The 19,978-nt window shown below is 43.6% G+C and overlaps 1 protein-coding gene across 2 annotated transcripts; it reads right to left on the reverse strand.

Annotated features, from left to right (window-relative positions):
* Window positions 1-300: 300 nt before the first annotated feature.
* Window positions 301-19,358, reverse strand: mybpha (myosin binding protein Ha). Of its 2 annotated transcripts, XR_013968938.1 has the most exons (12): window positions 19,088-19,358; window positions 15,640-15,774; window positions 14,979-15,146; window positions 12,671-12,759; window positions 12,246-12,441; window positions 11,036-11,175; window positions 9,968-10,127; window positions 9,242-9,378; window positions 3,028-3,214; window positions 2,431-2,487; window positions 935-981; window positions 301-557 (listed from the first exon to the last, which is right to left on the reverse strand). XR_013968938.1 is itself a non-coding variant. In XM_080854097.1 (11 exons), exons 1-10 carry the CDS (start codon window positions 19,326-19,328, stop codon window positions 2,456-2,458), a joined length of 1,485 nt encoding a protein of 494 aa, XP_080710223.1. In that variant the 5' UTR covers window positions 19,329-19,358; the 3' UTR covers window positions 301-557; window positions 2,431-2,455. The 2 variants fall into 2 exon arrangements, 1 of the variants encoding a protein (XP_080710223.1); XM_080854097.1 differs by lacking the exon at window positions 935-981.
* Between the last annotated feature and the right edge of the window lie 620 nt (window positions 19,359-19,978).

Below are 19,978 nucleotides of genomic sequence, written 5' to 3' on the forward strand. Positions count from 1 at the left end.
GGGCTTTCATGGCATCTAATGTTAGTGAGAAGGTTAAGTAATGCCTGTACTTGTGTTTGTAATATGGGCTTTCATATAGTTCCAACCAAAGTGCCAACCATTTGACCCAGCTTCTGAAGCACTCAACACACTAGGCAAAACTCACACACAAGCTCTACATCAACAGTGTTGTCAATTAAAGGCACTCTCTTCCACTGATATAACAGTCATAATAAACATCTTGATGAACATTCATGCATTTTCATATAATGCAACGCAAATAGTCAATGATTCAATTCATTTATTTGACACACACTGAGAATGAGGAAAAAAGGACACAGTCAGGGAACAAAAACAGATGAGGAGACACATATTACTCTTTGGGTATCAAGCAAAGAGATGTTACTGTGCAGTTCAACTCTCTTCTGTCTAGTACACTAACAGCTGTGTGGAGTTACAATGCAAGGCAAATAATCATTAAAATAAAAAATCTTCAAGGTAGTTGGAGTCTCCTCTGGGCTTCTTCCTCTATGTATATACAGACATCTCCTCTCGTCTCAACTGCCTTCTGGAACATTCTGAGAAAGCACACAAGAGGAAGGGCACGGTTAGGGTACAGGGTACAGGGTACAGGGTACAAAGGGTTTCAGTTCAGCTGAAAACCACAGTGTGCTAGTGGTGTCCTGTGTGTATGACCAGACATTGAAGCACACCCCGGTGTCTGACTGGGCTATAACAACATATAGAATCTTAAATCTAACCTCTAGATCGCAGCGTTGAAACTAACTTGTATTTGGTTTAATTATGAAGCAGAGGCAGATCATATACACAGAAAAAAGAAAACCTACAAGTAGACCGGCACACAAACACACACATACACACACATTCTCTCTGTCACACGCACAGACACACTGACATTTAAATACTCCTATACAAACGTTGTTTGTTTGCTCACCATGTGGATTCTGGGGTCATGGCTCTCATGCTGTACCTACTGACACACTGTAAGATAGAGAACAGATACACCCTCATCCTGTGTTAAAGCATCCATCCTACTCAGGAACTTCTTGTGGGTTTTGTTTGACTGCAGTGCTCATGCACTAAACACGCACTTGGCTTCTTCCTTAGCATACAAGGTGAACGCAGCAGCCTGACAAAAGACAGGCAGACCCTGTGCACATTGAAATACAATTATGCAAGCTACACAATTTAACCTAGACACTGCATTCATTTTCAAACACTATCAAATTCTGTGATGTTCTGTTAACGAGATAAACCACCCGTTTGAATGATAGTATTGGCCCCTGACCCCTGCTCCTCATGGGGGTTAAGTTGCTCCAAGGGGACGGCACCACCATTTGATTCCTCCCACCTCTGATGAGGAGTATGTTTTTGTGTGTGTATGTATGTGTGTATGTATGTATGTATGTATGTGTGTGTGTGTGTGTGTGTGTGTGTTTTGCTTCTCTAGTCATGGTAATATGAACAAGTTGGCGTTGAAGCTCCTTCAGAGAAGCACAGCAGGGTCTGGTGTCATTTTCAGACTCTCAGCCACTCTGAGGCCCATTCAATGGGAGAGGTCGCATTCTCACAGTTTAGAATCGGCCCATGTATGCCGTCGCCGCCAGCACCCCCCTCCCCTCTCGTGCACAGGCAGCTGCTTTCACATGCTGAGACCCCCAAATAGAAAAAAAGGGGGGACGAGAGCATGTGCAAAATGTACCAAATAACGCCTTCATCTTCTTTCACCAGGCTGCACTTCTGCTTCTTCTTTCAGACACACACACCCACACACACTCACATGCATTCACGCGTTCTTAACAGCCCCACCTCATCACCTCCCTCATTACTGCTTAGTCAAGGCGTTACCCATCCTGCGTGGTGGGGATCAGGTGATCTCAATGGACAGCAATGATGTAATCCAAACCACTCAGCCTCATGCCTCTCCTGCCGTGAATCTTCACTATGTTTATTTGCAAGCCCTCTAAATACAAATGCTTCGACCCTTAAAAAAGCCCTGTTTGCACAACCACAATAAACTGATAGTACAACATGTCCACATGTCTCCAAAATTAAATACAATTATGTATAACACGGTGGAAGCATGCGAGAAGATATGTTTGATTTTGGTATGGCAATTTGACTAACATTAATCCTCTCCACATTACCACTTCCAAATGCGGCCACTGCAGCTATGCTCTCGACAGACGACCCCATTGGAAAAAGTGCTCTTAGTTCTTCATTTAATTTGATGTCACACGTCTGATAGAACTGAAGCCGCGCTTTGCCCAGTCTGATGTGTCCTTGTGAACATGTGGAGGTTGTGATGTCACATGTGTCGGAGAGATTTGTGGCGTGAAACAGCTAGCATGCCACAGAAACATAGTGAGCACATAATTGGATTAGTGGACTATGGCGGTGCGGTACAACAAAAAGAGTTTTGGCACTGACCTCTATCTTCCAGGTAATGATGGGTCTACTTCTTCTCAGCCTCTACATCAGCGACCTCTGTTAAATACAAAACAGGGTTATAACTGAATTAATTATATTACAATAACAAAATGAACTACAGATAATAGTATAATTAACTTTATTCATAATGCACGTATACATAGACACACATATATACATTACTTTCAATCTTTTATGTATCATGGCTAAAAAGCATAATTTTATTTGTAAGTATCAGTGGACACTGATTGACATACAAAGTTGATAGAAAGAGGTCATATCCCTAACAAAACATAGCCTAAGAGGATCTTAAAGAGGACCACCCCCCCCCCCCCCCCCCCCTTCCTTGAGTGTGTTATATAGATTTTAGTGCATGTAAACAGTCTGCAAGGTGACAAAGCGCTAACTACACACCAAAGGGAGTCACTCTCTCCCACAGAAACCACTTTTTCTTAGCTGCTTGAAACACCTAGTTGGAATTCCAGCCCTTGTCCTTAGTTACAAGATGACACAATCTCATAAAACAATCTTTATTACCTGCCTAGCTTACCAATCACACACACTGGGTTCTAACGGAGCTTTTCAGTCAGCACTTACGTTTGACCTCCAGTTTGCACGAGACGGTGGCCTTCCCCTGCTCGTTTGTAGCCCTGCAGGTGTACACTCCGCCGTCGAAGCTGCAGGGCTTTCGGATCTCCAGAGAACACACTCCCAGGTTGCTGATCTGTCTGAACTTGGGGTCATCGCCAATGACCATCATGTTCTTCAGCCACTCAATCTTGGGCTGGAAAAGAGCACAATGAGCCCATCAGACAGTTCTCTACACAAATATCTTATCTTGGAATCCACAGTAGAGGTATATTAGAGAAAGGGTTACTTTTATGTATACCACTAGACTCCTCACAGACATAATTTATGCAACTTAATGTGTCTGCGTGTCTGCGTGAGCTCAATAATAATGTTCTTTGTGAACAGTGACATGGAAAGAAAACATTGAGGATTTTATTAATTCAAATGATTTTGAATGAGAGTACAGTACAGGCTTGAATGACTTAGGACAGAGAGAGACGCACAGACACTAACTGCTCAGCATAACTGTCATGTGCCATAATTGTGGGTTTCTTAAAAGAGAACGTTGACCATTTGAGATTTGTGTCAGGGCCATGGTAGCTAATGCATAGATATGTTTTGTTGTAATATGGAGAACAGCTGGGTACCGCAATGAGTATCTTCTTAACAAGATGTACAACATCCACTTACCCCCCTTTCCATGTGTTTAGACGAAGGATTACTTTCTTGACCTTTGGTGTCACAAAGCCCAATGAATTCAATCAGTAAGGTGATAATGTGTCTAAACTGGGCGAATTCTCTATTAATAAGCATATTTGTACACAGAAAGGCTGCGTTGTTGGCCTACAGCAAATGCTAGGCATGCTGATGTGATGCAACTGTCCTGTACATCATGTGTTCAACCATGGTGGTCATGAGCTAAACCAGAACCAAACAATTCAGGAGTCAGGAGACAGGAAAGCCGCATGCACTGCTGGTTAACAGAGCATGCGAACAAAAATAGGGCTTGATTAAATAGACCACAGACACAGCTCTCTGAGAAGATAAGAAACAACACTATGTCTGCATGACGTGCCGCTGAGTAGCTCTGACTTTCTTTAGATTCTATTGCTATTGGGCAGCTCAACACCTCTTTAAATGCCAGTTGATTCAGTGGTGTCACTCCATACCCAGGTAGATATCTACACGAGGGTGTCATGGACAGCTTTCAGTGATGAAAGCGCCTGAAGTCCATTTTGAGTCGTTGCTATCTAGGTCCCTGTTTGGGTGGAGCATCAAACTATTCTGACCTCTCAGAAACATGAGATGACTTCTGCGCCATTCAAAAGGGAAGTGAAATGTCCAAATTAAGCTGTTATTAAAACACAGAAGTGAGGACAATTCTTTTTTAAATGAAGAGCAGTTTCAGTTATACCATGATGTGGTTCTATTTCTGTTTTACAGAGGACTCTTGAGCCCACGACCAGCCCTCCCTCTGCTGGGTGAGCGACCTGTTACAGTGATAATGGCCAGGACAGCACACTTACCACATCAGATGGAGCTGACTACTGTACATGCTAGGCTTTGCTGTGCTGTGCCCACAAAAGCATGTCGTTACGCACATTCTGCCAGGAACTTCATATCCCCTCAGCTGTGCCCCTCCGAAATATGATGCTTGGCTTTACAAAGTGGGTCCGACTGAGTGGCATCCAACAGGGTCCAGTGCAGGCTGCGCCCCACAGCTGGCTAGTGGGGCCGGGCGCCGCAGTGAAGTGACCGGTGCCTACTGAGGCTTTTTTGCAACCTTGCAATGGACTTGAGACACCACACAGCCATCCCAGATATTTGACAGCGGCTCTTCACCGCAAACTCACCCCCGTCTATTTATTGAGTGTGAAGCCAAGGACGTTTGGGTCACATTATGTTTCCTCTTTTAACTTGTGGTGTACACAGCATCTTTGCCTTTTTTCTTTTATGGAGAACATGATACGGTCGTATATTTCACATACTGTACATATAAGATTCCAGACTGTCAGTATGTTCTATTTTATGTCAATATCCTCTGTACAAGGAACACTTTTTTAAAGAGCAGTATTAGTGTTTTATACATAGAGGGTTACTTGACAAAGGTAACCTTTTGCAAGAACTGCAACCTATTACTTAGTGCGTCTTGATCCTGGTGATGTCATCCAATTAAAACTCTCTATAATCACACCGAATGGCTGAAGGACATGACAGTCCAATCACAGGCCTTGGCAGAGCGCATAAAGCCCACTGACACATCGCTGCATCACGTGTTTGGGGAGAGTACATGCGGATGTGGCGCTGCTGGAAGAGGATGTCTCTTGCCACGCCGATGCCCTCCTCTCTTTAGCCAGGCTGAGAAAACGCCTGGCACACTGGGCAACTGTCCCATACGCCCCGACAGCTGAACCAGAACTCGAGTCTCAGGAGAATAGCTCTTTTGGGCTAAGCCGTCCCGCTTCTCACACTGTGGCACCCTCAGGGCATGAAACCGTCATGGCCGAATGCTGCTCTCCGTTGGCTTCCACTTTGTTGACGATTCCACGAATTAAAACTTTATGCAGTCCATGCAAGAGACGCCTGACCGCCAACTGACACAGTCTGCTAGCAAGTCTCTAGGAGCAGAGTTGCACAAACAGGCTGAGGAGAAGTTGGCGAACCCTACCACTGTGCCACAAACTCTATTGTACACTTTATTGTCATTTAAATGCAGTTTGTTAAAACAATGTGTTTCTTCAATTAATGTGTTGAAAATTAAAAGTCTTGTGTCTTTAGCTTTATCCTATGCCCATAGTTCAGTTGCTATTTGCGCTTGGCGCATGTTGACTATGGCTACAGCCTGCGTGAGTGGTTACATTATTTGCAGAAAAAAAAGAACACATAATCACACACTAACAGATGGATATAATAAGCTAACAAAAATGAGTTGAATAAGTGGAATCGTTAATTTAATTTCCCACCAAACAGCTGCAGTCTAAAAATGACTTACTTCAGTGTACAAAGACGTTTTTCTAAGTAGCCTAGACTATCAGGGACAGGAAGGTGCGTGCAAAAATATAATCCCCACTGTCCCATTGACTCACACCAGGTAAGAACTAGTATTCAATGAGAGGAGGAGCGCACGATGCGAGTCGACTCACTTGGTGAATGAGACGCGCATTGCATGCGATCTGAGGCGTAGCGCACGAAGAGAGTCGCTCGAGGCGCATTGCGTGCGCACATTGCCTAATAAACGTGGTTGACTCTTATTAAAGCTCGAAAGAAAAATTAAATTCACAATGCAATTTATTTCAATGTGATTTATTTCTTAAAAAATACTTTACAATATCAACATCACAATGACTAATGGTGCAACAGTGTCTTCAAGAACTGTCTGTCGAAAACTGGGAGAAGAAGGTTTTTTTTGGCAGAATAGCAGCAAAGAAACATTACTGAAAGAGAACAATTGAGTGTAACGCCTGAATTTTGCAAAAGAACACAAGAAATGGACAAAGAAAGATTGGTTTAAGTGTTGTGTACTGATGAGTCCAGGTTTGAATAGTTTGGCAACAAGCAAAGCGTGGATGTTCCACGAAGTGAGGGGGAGAGATATAAAAATTAGTGTCTCTTGCCAACAGTTTACAAGGAGGGGGTAGTATTATAGTGTGAGGTGCAATTTAAGCCTCAGGAACAGGTGACTTTGGCTAAATTGATGGCATCATGGATACAAAAGTATACCACAACATTCTGGTGAGGCACAGAGTTCCTTCTTGGAGACATCTTATTGAGCCTGGATTTATTTTCCAAGAGGACAATGACCCTAAACATTATTTTAACTATTGCCGGATCTACTGGCGACAAGGAATCTGCTGGAACATTGAAAATGATGGACCGGCCCTCTCAAAGTCTGGACTTCAAACCCATCAAGCAAATTCGGGGCAAGTTGGAAAATAAACTACTCGACAGATCTATTGGAAATTCCAAGGAAAGCCTTTGGCTTGAGTTGCAGAAGGCATGGGATAACATTTGTGTTGAAGTTCTCAAGAAATATATTGACTCTATGCCAGAGAGATGTGCTGCTGTAATTGCTGCAAAAGGTGGGCGTACCACATATTAAATAATAAAAGTGGATAAAAACAGTAGGACTCACTTCATCTGATATTTGTTGTGCTCAGAACAGCCATCTGCATGTTTCATGAACATTATGAAATTAAATCATGTTTTGGAGGCAAAAAAAAGGTAATCATTCTCAGATCTGTCAGGTGTTCTAATAATTTTGGCCACCACTGTATATCTTATCATGCCTCTTACCTCATTCATAACTTCTATTGTTACCTTCACATGTACTTACTCCTGCATCAGCCCTTTGCATCTACCTATATCATATCTGCACTAATGACCAACTATTGCTGCCAATGTTACTACTGCTCATACCCCATATATCTTGTACTGTCATATCTGTACTGTATAGGTACATCCCATCTATTTATTTTATATTACCACTATAGAATATAGAATAGCCTACTCTGAACTCTTGCTATCTGTACTTCTGGTAAGAACCCGTTGTCTCAGTACTTGCACTCTGTGCAATGACAATAAAGTTGAATCTAATCTAATTAATCTAATCTAATCTAATTTTTTGACCTCTTGATTTTTGGGGAAGTTCATGTGTAAAGCTGACCACAACCCCCTGTGTGCGCCAGTGTTGTCAATCACATGTGCGCGCGCAACATTTGCGTCATGTTATCATTGTCAACTTGTGGGAGTTGTATTGTTTAACGGTGAGTTCTTTGGTAGATTAAATTGTAAACTTTAAATACAAATGCTAGTACAACTTATATACATTATCTGTAAGGTTGTCAGTGTGCAGTGGTAATGTAAGTTGGATTCGTTTTCGTTTTTTCCGTGGAAATAAAAACAATGCTTGACCATATAGCTATTTGATTTGTCTCTTTAAAGAAATAAATGACAATGCTTGACCGTGTAGCTATTTGTTTTGTCTCTTTAAAAAATAAATGACATTGCTTGACCGTGTAGCTATTTGTTTTGTCTGTGAGAAAGAGTAAGAGCTTTAATAAGAGTCTCAACCACGTTTATAGTAGCCTAGGCTATGTGCGCCGTGTCAACCACGTTTATTAGGCAATGCGCAATGCGCCTCGATCGGCCCGCTTCGTGCGCTACGCCTCAGATCGCATGCAATGCGCGTCTCATTCACCAGGTGAGGCGACTCGCATCGTGCGCTCCTCCTCTTAAAGAAATAAATGACATTGCTTGACCGTGTAGCTATTTGTTTTGTCTCTTTAAAAAATAAATGACATTGCTTGAGCGTGTAGCTATTTGTTTTGTCTGTGAGAAAGAGTAAGAGCTTTAATAAGAGTCTCAACCACGTTTATAGTAGGCTATGTGCGCCGTGTCAACCACGTTTATTAGGCAATGCGCAATGCGCCTCGAGCGGCCCGCTTCTTGCGCTACGCCTCAGATCGCATGCAATGCGCGTCTCATTCACCAGATGAGGCGTAGCGCATCGTGCGCTCCTCCTCTTATTGAATACCGGAACTTAGCTCCTCACACCCATCGTCAGAAAAGGCAAACTCCGTTCCTGTTAAGAGTCTTGGCATGGAGCCTCCTGCTGGGCTGCATGAGCACTCCTCATCCTCATGGCCACTCCATAGAGCCCAGTCAGTGAGTGAGGTCTGTAGGGCTGCTGTCTGGGGCTCCAAACAGACCTCATCCTGCTGTCTGGGGCTCCAAACATACCTTTCAGTGGTTCTATATGTTGTGGCAGAGCCTTTTGTTTCTCAGAGGGTCTTCTGATGTATGCATAAGCTAATGGGCTAAGGTTAGCGCTATATTATGACTACCTTAGCTGTCCCTTATATTGTGGGTAATCCCTCCATCTTGGGATCTAGGCCTTCTTAGATGGCTATGGCAACATAGCCTCTTTGAATACGACAGGGATTTCCTCTGCATTGCCACTGTATGGTTGCATCATAGGCTGCGGTTCCCACAAAAAGGAACGTCTGGGTTACCACTGTAACACCGGTTCCCTGAGCATGAACCAAACCTATTGCTATGTCTGCTTGGACCTTTGCTGAACGGCTCAGCAGTGAAAGAGGAAGATGGACGCATGCCAGTGGTCTTCATGCCCTCCACCAGGGGGTACACATATATACACACACACACACACACACACACACACACACACACACACACACACTGCTGTCTGTTAGCAAATGTGGCTTGACAAATGGAGCCTTACCCTTGGGCATCCGCGCACAGCACACAGGAGTTTGGTGTTGTAGCCAATGGTGGCAGCTCTGTCACTGAGGGGTGCGGTGAACTTGGGAGCCTCGCTGAAGTCGTGCTCCTTGTACTCTGGAGGCTGGTACACGATGCCTGTGGAGCAACGAACAACCTCAGTCGAAACTGACAGTTGCCAAAGAACACATCTGTTACATCTAACACTTCAAGTGTCTCCAGACGTTGTGCTTCTTAATCTTTGTTTCGCCCTGGAGACTTTGAAGGAGGTGGCACATACTATGGAATAACACGAGACTGAGTGCCTAAACGACATACAGTAATACATCGTTAGCTTAAGGGACACTCTCAATTCACGTGGCAAACATTTGCCTCACAGTATCTGAAAGACTACTCCAGATCTGGCTCTAAAAATAGGACCTTGATGCCCAGGGGCTTACCTCACACCATAGCAGTAATTCTGCTGTAACAGGATAAGAGCACTACTGTGTCACCACCAGTGTGTTGGAATGTTATATCTGTTGTGCTCTGCTGTAATCTCCGGCTGTTAGAGAAGTCCCCTGTGGCTGGAATGTGGATATCATAACTGATAATGACACTATGGGTACTTAGAGAGAGAGCGCGTCGGCTCTTATCTTGTTGATAGGCGCAAGCACGGTACTCAGTAGTACTGTGGTAGTCGCGTGGGGAACTGAAAGTTCCACCAGGCACTTGCAGTGGTGCTTACCTGTTTTCGTAATAGTGGCTACCTCTGTTGTTTGGGCGGCTTCTTCGCTAACTCCGACTTTGTTCTCAGAGAACACGCGGAAGTTGTAGGAGTTGCCCATGATGAGGTCGGAGACGGTGGCATTTAGCCTGTGGTAGTGGTCAAGTACAGTGAACCAATCCTGTGGGGATAATGAAAAAGAAGCACTTTTCATTGTACTTAATATTTTCACTATGACTGTGATGCTAATTTGTGATTCTGGTTAGAGGCCAACTGCATTTAATTGTTTAAGTACTTGTATTTATCCAATGACAATACAGTTGAATCTTATCTAATCTAATTTCAAAAAGCAAGAATGACAACTAAAACCAACAAAAACAACCCACAGGAAACAGAAGGTTTCTGACCGTTCCTTGCTAGACTTGACACCTGATCTTATCTGTTGCTATGACAGGCAGTCAATAAAACATTGTGGTTTGTGGTTTCCCTTCTGCACGTACGGTGTATATTTTCAGGGTTGCGTGTTGACATCAGACTTGTTACTCAGGATCATGATTTTTCACTTTGACAGTCTCTAGGCAACAAGCTGTCATCCACTTCTCTCCTGCACTTGCTCTATCTTTCGGACACTGTCTCACAGCCTGTCTGTATATGTCCAAGTCTAAACTCATGATCCGTCATCATCAACGCATCTGCTTCATGTCTCAAACAGCCATACAAGCCGATAGACAAGTGTGATGTCCTTATAGAGAGTGAAGAGGCAGGGGCTCAAGGTTTAGATTTACAGACTTGGCAAGTGGCTAAATTAGTCCTCACCTCACCTTACAACAGCATCTCTCTCTCTCTCTCTCCCTCCCTCTGTCTGTGTGTGTGTGTTGGAAAAACCACATCCTGCCTTTGCCATCAGTGATCACTGTGTTAAGTGGCCCTGACGAGTCACGGAGGGGCCTTATGAAAATAAATCATCAATCAAAATAGAACACCCTTGCTTAGCACCCATTTTAGAACAGAGGTAGGAATTCAACGGATTACCCAAATAAATAGGTTATAACAGTTTTCCATTAGTTCCCTTTATGTTTTGTTACTCACCCCAGTCTTCTTGTCGGCCTTTTGGATGCAGTAGCCGGTGATTTCTGTGTTGCCGCTGTCTTTGGGTACAGTCCATTCCAGGGCAGCATTGAAGCCCCATGTGTCCACAAGCTTGATACTAGCAGGAGGGCCAGGCAGGTCTGACAGGGGTTCACAGTAAAAGTTAGAGGCACGTGCTGAAGAATCTAGCACTTGGCAGTTTTTAATTTACATGTACGGTCCACTCCAAGCGCACTTCTGACGTGTGTAAGCTCGCAAAAATATTAATTCAAAGTTCAGGGTTAGGTTTAGAGTTAGAGTTAGAGTTAGAGTCCACATTAACTTTTGCCACACAACACACGGAAAACAGATCCCACCTTGTGACACATAGTTTAACAGGCGGCTTAAACGACATTAAGTCATTGCACTAATTTGATACCGAATTGATAGGCTACATTTGTCTGGGAAGTCCCGCCCATCTACTTCCGGCCAATTTGACTTTGCCTCCAGTATCAGTCTGACAAATTGTATATGCCAGGTTTGTGGGGAACTGCAAGGATCCTTGGAGTCACTCACAAACTGGCTATTGGCTACCTGGCTATGACCTGGCGCACCATTGGCGGATTTAAACTAACCTAAACTAACAGAGTTTAAAAACATTCAACATGGAGGCCTCCGAAGCACAGCAAAACTTCGATACTGCTCTAGCGGCTGTCTTGGAAGTTTTCTTTGAAAAGAGAACAGAAACTTGCCCTGGAACAATTCATACAGAAAAAATATGTGTTTGCTATATTACCGCTTGTTGTATCGTTGTATAGTATCGTTGGTTTGATTGGTTAAAGGAGTGTCCAATTACGTGACTAAATTGGACCGCCATTGCGTAGTTCGCCGGACTAAAGCTTGGTTTATGCTCAGAGGCGTAAGCGCAAGCGCAAGAGGCCGCGCAAGCCCCTTGCGCGACTTTTCACGTCTTGCGTGCGTTGGCCCCTTTTTCTAGACTTGCGCCATTTTACGCAAGCCTATTGTTCTGGCGGTGAATTACTTGGCAACACCCCCACCGCAACGCGTAAGCACCTAGCAATTCATGCTCAACGCAGAACCAAGCAAGGGCCTTAACTGAGCTAATTAAATGCAGTGAAGGGGGCGGGGAATTCCCAGACAAAGGCTACACTAGAAAAACATACATTTTGAACTTTGCAACAATGCTAAATCAATTTCAAGTTCCACTCACCCACAATCTGAAGAGTTAGGCTGGCCGTATCAGAAAAGCTGTCAATTTTCACAGTCATCTCATAGACGCCCGAGTCTCCTCTCTCAGATGTACGGATGAACAGGATGCTGTCTCTGTCGCTATTGCGAATGCCGACTCTCTTGGTGTCAATGGGCTCTCCATCCTTGCGCCAGGTGACCACAGGTTTGGGCTTTCCCTGTAAAAGTGTTATTGGCCGGAATGAATGAACTCTGCATGCAACTCTACTCAGCACTGTGTTTCTCAATGCATGTGGTGCTTTTATAAAAGCTGTTTTTGACCAAAATTATTTTGACAGACTTACATTCTAAACTGTGCAAATTGTATTTATTGTAGATTGTGCAGACACCCATTATAACACACTTTTAGATGACTGGAGATTAACTAGAGAATATGCTTTCACTTACACAAAAGGGGATGACGAGATTGATCTGTGCACCAGCTTTTCTGACATATCTGGTTCTAAGGGAGCGTGGCAGGCGGACCTTTGGACGTTCTGGAACAGAATACCAGAATAAAAATCAGAATAAGAATTGTTTTTATTGCGAAGTAAGTTTACATAAAACAGTAAGTAAGAAGTACTACAGAACATAAACAAAACAATCATGAGCTCATCATGGTGATAGAGCTCCCGGTTCCAAAACAAAACACTGAATTAACAAACAAAACAAGACAAAACAACGAGCACCAACACACTGAGGGAGCCATCCGCGGCACCATTTTGTTATTTGTCCAATATTCACTTTACAGAAATGAATGCGCAGCAATCATTTACTTGTGAGTTTAGTAGTAATATTCCACCCAGAGCCTCTTTCTATACATGTGTTCCAGTAAGGGTTTGTCAACATGGGAAAAACTAGGACAGGGCCAGAAGGTAAAGAAGTAAATCAAAAGCATCACATTCTGGTTCTTCAGATCATTTTCCCATCAGCCTATTTGGTGAAGGCTTCAAGAGCCGCCGCAAATGCTTTGCAAGGTGCACCAAATCGCACGGCCACCGGCTTCACAGAGGCGGATATGTTTCCACAGCAGACCTGCATGTTTCAAGCACGCTGCATGTTTCGAGATAACCAGCAAATCTCCAACAGGCTTAGGGGACTTACTGGACACATGAGCCCGCTATCCTCTCTGCTTCCCAGCCCCCATGTCCCCCTTCCCACACTCATACTCTCGCCCGCTAAGTCCTGTCCCCACACTTGTCACCATCACTCGGGGGGCACGGGGACCCAAAACTGTGGTCAGGAGAGTGGATACTCCAACACAGGATGCTAGCCACAGCCCCCCAACCCCTCCTCCACATACACACAACCCAAACCAATGCTCCTTTGGGGCTTAATCCTTGCTAGGAGTGTGACTTCCCAGTTATTTTTCTGGCATTCAGAAGCAATCCCAGGTCATTGTTTTCATTTGAGTTTTCACACGAGAAACAATTTGCTGATCAGCCCATCCGCTGTCTTGGGGATCTATAGGGTGTAAGACCCAGCTGGCAGAATGACACACTGTGTGATTTATCTGGCACAGGTCACTTTCAACCGTACCTCAATTAGGGTCAAGTAACTTCTCTCTCCCCCTGACCAAACATATCCATACCTGACCTGGTTTCTTTCGTCCTTGTGCGGATGTACACAATGGTTATCATAACTTGTAGGGATTTACATGCAATATTTTTTCTCAATAGAAAACTTAGAGATGTTTAAATTTAATTAAATGAAGAATGATTTTGTCTTTAACAACAACATATTATATCAACTAATCACTCCTGCCTAGACTTAAAAAAAATGTTATAATCTAAAACTACATGAAAGAATACCAGAAGCCTTTAGAAAACCAGTTCCAATAACTGGTTCACTCATTTCATGTCATGATATAAAACCTGGTTAAACTTAAATCCATTGATCTACACATTGCACCAGCTTCTTCTTCTATTGCATATTTAATACATCAATTGTAATTCAATTAATGAGTAAATAACATTATGTTATGGCCCTGGTGACAGTGAGTAAACAGCCACAAATCAAGAAGGGCAGGGGGCAAGGCACATGTCATTGAACCCAAACATTAGTCAAGCACTACACCTGTTGGTGTTCATTACAGCTAAGAGGGTGTTACAGAGTTACACTATCACTGCCAGACAGAAATCATTCCTTTCCTGTCAAATTTACAAAGTCCCTCCTTCGCTCTGCAACAACAGTAAACAGTCAAATAGTTCAAAAGCAGCATGTGTGGTCTTCAGTTGCTCTCACTCTAGAGTCTGACGACCTAGCCCTTAGTCGTTTATAATTAAATGCTAATGAAAGCACTTGTCAGCACAAGCCAACAGGATATATGTGCCCACAGCTGCGTAAGTGATTGGAGGAGAGTGGTACCGTCTGGTTGGAGACCGTCCACCTCCACCTGCTCAAGTAGAGGCCAAAGAGCCCATCAAGTAACATGAGCACCGTCCTGATTAAATACGAGGAGCCAAACACAAATATTTCCACAGAGCGGACAGGGTGATAAACATGATCTCTCTCAAGTTCTGAGGACAAAAATGAGCCCGCAGTTGCACACACTGAAATACACACACACACACACACACACACACACACACACACACACACACACACACACACACACACACACACACACACACACACACACACACACACACACACACACACACAGGCACACACGTACATTTCTTCAAACACCAAAACATATATATAATCAACTCACCCCCAAGTTCACGAATAGGAACCGGCTCAGCCAAAACAGCAGGTTCACTGGGGCCTCCTGCGTTCACAGCGACCACACGGATGTTCAGGACATCCCCGGTTGTCAAGTCTGGAATAACTAGCCGGGTGGCCTCGGTAAGCTCCGCATTGGCCACAACCCATTCAGAAGCTAAAACACATTAGCAACAAAAAGAAAGTTTAAGTGTCTCTCCCTTGGGCAGAAATAAGGCAATAATAAATGTGAGAGGGTTCTAACAGAATGTGAACCAAGGTAAATTATCAGCAAATATTATGACACTTTATCTCAAAATTAGTGTAAATGAGGTAAAGCATGAGGGCAGATAGACGGACGTTAGATTATTTTGAGATGTTAATCATGGTGACATCACCATGAGTCTTAGAGATCTAAAAGTGTCTTTTGAAGATACAGTGACAGCTGTTGAAATGTATCCCTCCAAATAGGGAGACGGGCTAGGTACGAATCAATCTGCCGGTGACATTTTAAGGACAGGTGCAAAAACACACATCCATCCCACTCCTACAGTCGTATCTAAGAGCAAATAATTTTCCCTGGTAAATGAGATCATGACGTTAATAATATCCTGAGCTTTGAGTCAGAGAGTTATCAGCTGTTGATGGGACCAGGGTTCAAATGCACACACCTCCCTCTTTGCAGTACTCCACGGTGTATCCATCCAGGCCAGAGTCACCAAGGGTCTCAGGGGCCTTCCATTTGAGGGTAACGGATGTGTCGTTGACATCCTCCACTGTCAGATTCAATGGAGCACTGGTAGGCTCTGAGTAGTCATGAAATTGATTGGCAGTTTATTAACATTGAAACCAGAGAAAGAAAAGCATGTGTAAATTATCATTTGGGACATGTAAAAAAAATACGAATGGAATTTTAAATTGATTTCAATTGAAAACAAATAATTATAGGTTACAGATGGAAAAAAGCTGATGGATGGTAGAGGAGAAAAGTTCAGTTTCATAAAATAAAAGTTGAGAAGAGAATAATAATTCTCGGTAGAGACATTAGTCTACTGAGTTCACTAGTCCTCTCTTCTGCCAACTGGTGTATTCAGCCAGTTGACAAAAATTGAACTTTTACATAGTGAGTCTGAACAGTCTAACTCTGAGAGACCAGGGCTAAGCTTGGGCAGGGTGTTCTTTACCTGGGGGAGGAGGAGGAGTGGGAGGTTTGGGCGGCTCCTCCACTGGTGCAGCCTCAACAGGAGCAGCTAGCATTAGATAAGCACTTATGTTAGGAAACAGTGGAAGCGCAGATGGCAGAGAACAATGATGGGGGCAGAATCTATTTTAACTATCATTACAATAAATCATTTAGATTCATTTTCTTTATTTTCAGTTTCTTGTAACTTTAATTTTTGTCTTACATTGTCAAGGATGCTTGGGTTTTTCTAGGATCAAAATGACTATGTTCTAGGTTTGCTTGTTGAAATATTTCTCTTTCACTTGGCAAAGATGGGCATTTTCAGTCCACAAATACCTGAGATACTTTCTGACCCCCAAACATGGCCTTTTAGAAAATGCAATTTTAGAATTAGTCTTTATCCGGAATAATCTTTACCGTCAGCAGGAGCCTCGGTAGGAGCGGCAGCAGCGTCTCCAGCGGGAGCTATAGCATGTAAAGGTGAGAGTTCCATTAGCAGCTGTTAGGAACTAAGACTTTCTGCAAGCAGGGATGGATGATGACGTCATTGACGTTATCATTATTAGTAAACATTACATCTCCATCCCTTTCCGTTTTGTTTTTTGTTTTCAGTAGGGCAAGCAAAAGCAGCTTCAATCTCAGACACGGCTAGTTATCTTTAGCTTAGTTAGCTTTCTGGAGTTTACCCTCAGCGGTAGCCTCGGCAGCGCCAACCTCGGCAGCGGGAGCATCGCCAGCTGGAGCATCTGTAGCCGGAGCTGCGTCAGCGGGAGCATCGGCAGCGGGGGCATCTGTAGCCGGAGCTGCGTCAGCGGGAGCATCGGCAGCGGGGGCAGCACCTTCTTCAGCAGCAGGTTCAGCGGGGGCAGCAGCAGCAGCAGCTAGCGTTAAACGACCCATGTTAGATGACAGCCGCTTTCAAAGCACTGTTGCTGTGGTTGTTGCTGTTGTTGTTGTTGGCTTGAATGCAGTTACTAGTTGTAAGTTGTAAGTCATGCACCAATGCGAAGAGAAATAAGGTGTAGGCCTAAATGGCACGACAGGTTTTTACCATCGGCTGGGGCCTCGCCTTCAGCGGGTGCAGGAGCGGCAGCCTCTTCAGCTGGAGCGGCAGCTTCAGCGGCAGCTGATTGTTAAACGTTTGATGTTAGTGAACCGACCTGACAGCTCCTGAACACTAGATGTTGATGTTGATAATAAAAGCTTAATGGCAGAAGCAAGAGGTAAGTGGGGGGGTGGCTTTGGTTTATGGCCTTCTCCAGGTCTTTAGTGCTGTCAGCATACTGTATGTTGTGAGAGGTGTCACCAGGATCTAGTTACCATCAGCTGGGGCATCGGCTTCAGCAGGAGCCTCTCCAGCAGCAGGAGCTAATATTAAATACTAGAGGTTAGTAATATGATTGCATTTAGTACATAGGAACCATTCCTTGGAGAGCAGTGGCTGATACCGAATTAGATATTAGTGTGTAGGCCTTGATGGTCAACCTAGTTTAGTAAATAAGAAGCCAAGGAATAGGGTACCATTTCACAGCTGTATTAAAACATTAGATCAACTAAAGATAAAAAAGAAGATTAGGTGTTGCTGCTGTTTACCCTCTACAGGTGCTTCGGCCTCGGGTGCAGTGGTCTCGTCCATGGCAGGGGGAGCAGCTGATGTTAAATGTTAGGAAGATTAGTGAGAGGACAGTGGGGTCGAGGGAACTGTGTCAAAAGTTGCCCTGAAAACCATCAGTACGATGAGATATGATTAGACTAGATTATTAAGGAGTGGGTTACTGTGTGCCAAAGATGTCCCAAAAAGCCAGTGGGACCACTGATGTTACATAATTAGTAGTTGCTCTATGTAATTATGACACTGTTATTACATTTTACCCTCAACTCGGGGCAAATTACAGAGTAACAGGGGAGTCAGGTGATGCTAAATGTTGGAGGAAATGTTAGCAGTAAGGATAAAATCACATGTTGAAAGAAAATCAGTTGTTGTAAGCATCAGTGGCTCCAGCAAGTAGGTCAGTATACATTGCAAACAAATACACCCATGAAATTCACTGGAATTGTTTATGTATTCAGTCTAGTCTTCTCTTGTTTCATAGTCCTTCACCCCAAACCCCTTACAACGGAATACATTTACCTTTGATGATGTAAAAAATGACATGCTGCAGTAGCAATTAAAACAGTCAACTAAACAGTTGCACGTGATCAAATGAATTGTCAGTTGAAAAGATGATATTATAGCATCTTTAGTCTTTATCTATACCAACCTTTCATGCTGCAAATTCAATATAAGCTAGTGAATCATTCTTCATGTTTTAAAGGAGCAATCTGTAGCTTTTTTCATCATAAGGTATTTAGACTGTCAAATTTTCCCTCCCAAATTAGAAAAGGTGATATTGTGTTGCATCATTTCTTTGCATAGCATTCATCTCATTTCTTATTTTCATTTTTTTCCATGCATGCACAGAACTATGAGGACACGTTTCATTATGGCTGTCAGTCTAAAAATCCTTGTTTTTGATAACTAAAGTACATATTGCCCCTTTCAGCATTAAGAATGGTAAACATCATATAGCTTAAATGAATAGCTCTAAGTTATTGGTAGGATAAGCAACATGTTGAGTTGTTTTACCGTCAGCAGGTGCCTCGGCAAGCGCAGCTTCTTCAGCAGGAGCGGCGGCAGCTGATATTAGATGTTCATTTTCCACGTTTCAAGGGTTAGCCGTTTTTGTTGTTGCAAGCACAAAATATATGGAGTAAGACATAGGCGTAGAGATGTGAGGTAGTTCCAAGAAGAAGGAGAAGTAGGTTTGCTAAATGTTATGAATAAAGTTTAGTTGGCAGTTTAGTGGAAACCCTTGAGTAAAAGCGTTAATGAGGGAAAAAAATACATTTTCTATGAGGTAGGGCTTCCCCTCGTTTGAGACCACTCGCTACTTTACCATCAGCTGCAGGTTCCGCTGCCGGTGCAGCCTCTCCCTCGACAGGAGCAGGAGCAATTTCTGCCGGTGCAGCTTCCGCAAGAACAGCCTCTGCGGGGGCGGCTTCTGCCGGTGGCGCTTCTGCAGGTGGTGCTTCAGCAGGTGGTGCCTCGGCAGGGGGAGCCTCAGGCGCAGGTTCCGCCGGTTTTTCCGCAGCCTTCTTGGCTGGGGACTTTTTGATGGGAGCTGGTTTTGCTGGCATGGTTATTCAGAACACCCAGTGGGACTACACCCTTTAACAAGTCCTTTGGGTTGACATAGGACGAGGGGGACCCTTGTAATTTATACAGCGCATGGCTTTGGACCCAAGGGACTCCTCCCCTAAAAAAACTTTAAATAGCCTCTCACTTACTGAAAACTGATGAGATGGAAAAGGAATCGTGATTTCCTGTTGTGTGCATTTAGTTACTAGTGACATCATAAGCCATATCCTAACCTACATTTTTGTTCTGATTTAGAATTATTTACATGGAGTATGGATCGAATGTTCCACCAGTACAGTGTGCCATCTATTGTATTGTGCTAATACAGAAAGAAGTAATAGAAAATATTAATATTCCGTTTCTCTCAAAAGTGGAACTAGTCTTTATAAGTACCGGAAACCGTTTTGTTTATTGTTTTTGTTTGCTCCGATTTGTCGCCATCTTCTGTGCCAAAATTAAACAAGTCACTGTTGCTTTTGGAGGACAGCAAGACCCGTGGATTTGTATTATAGTTATGTATAATGTATAAGCTACAGACTGTTGCCTGAAGGCTACTGCAAGCCATGGTTATATATCTGAAGATTTGAAGTTCGACTTTGGTGTCTTTAACATCTCAATCTGAGCATTTGGCCGGAGCACAAGTGGACAG

This window comes from Sprattus sprattus (assembly GCF_963457725.1).
Source record: "Sprattus sprattus genome assembly, chromosome: 16".
Lineage (NCBI taxonomy): Eukaryota > Metazoa > Chordata > Actinopteri > Clupeiformes > Clupeidae > Sprattus > Sprattus sprattus.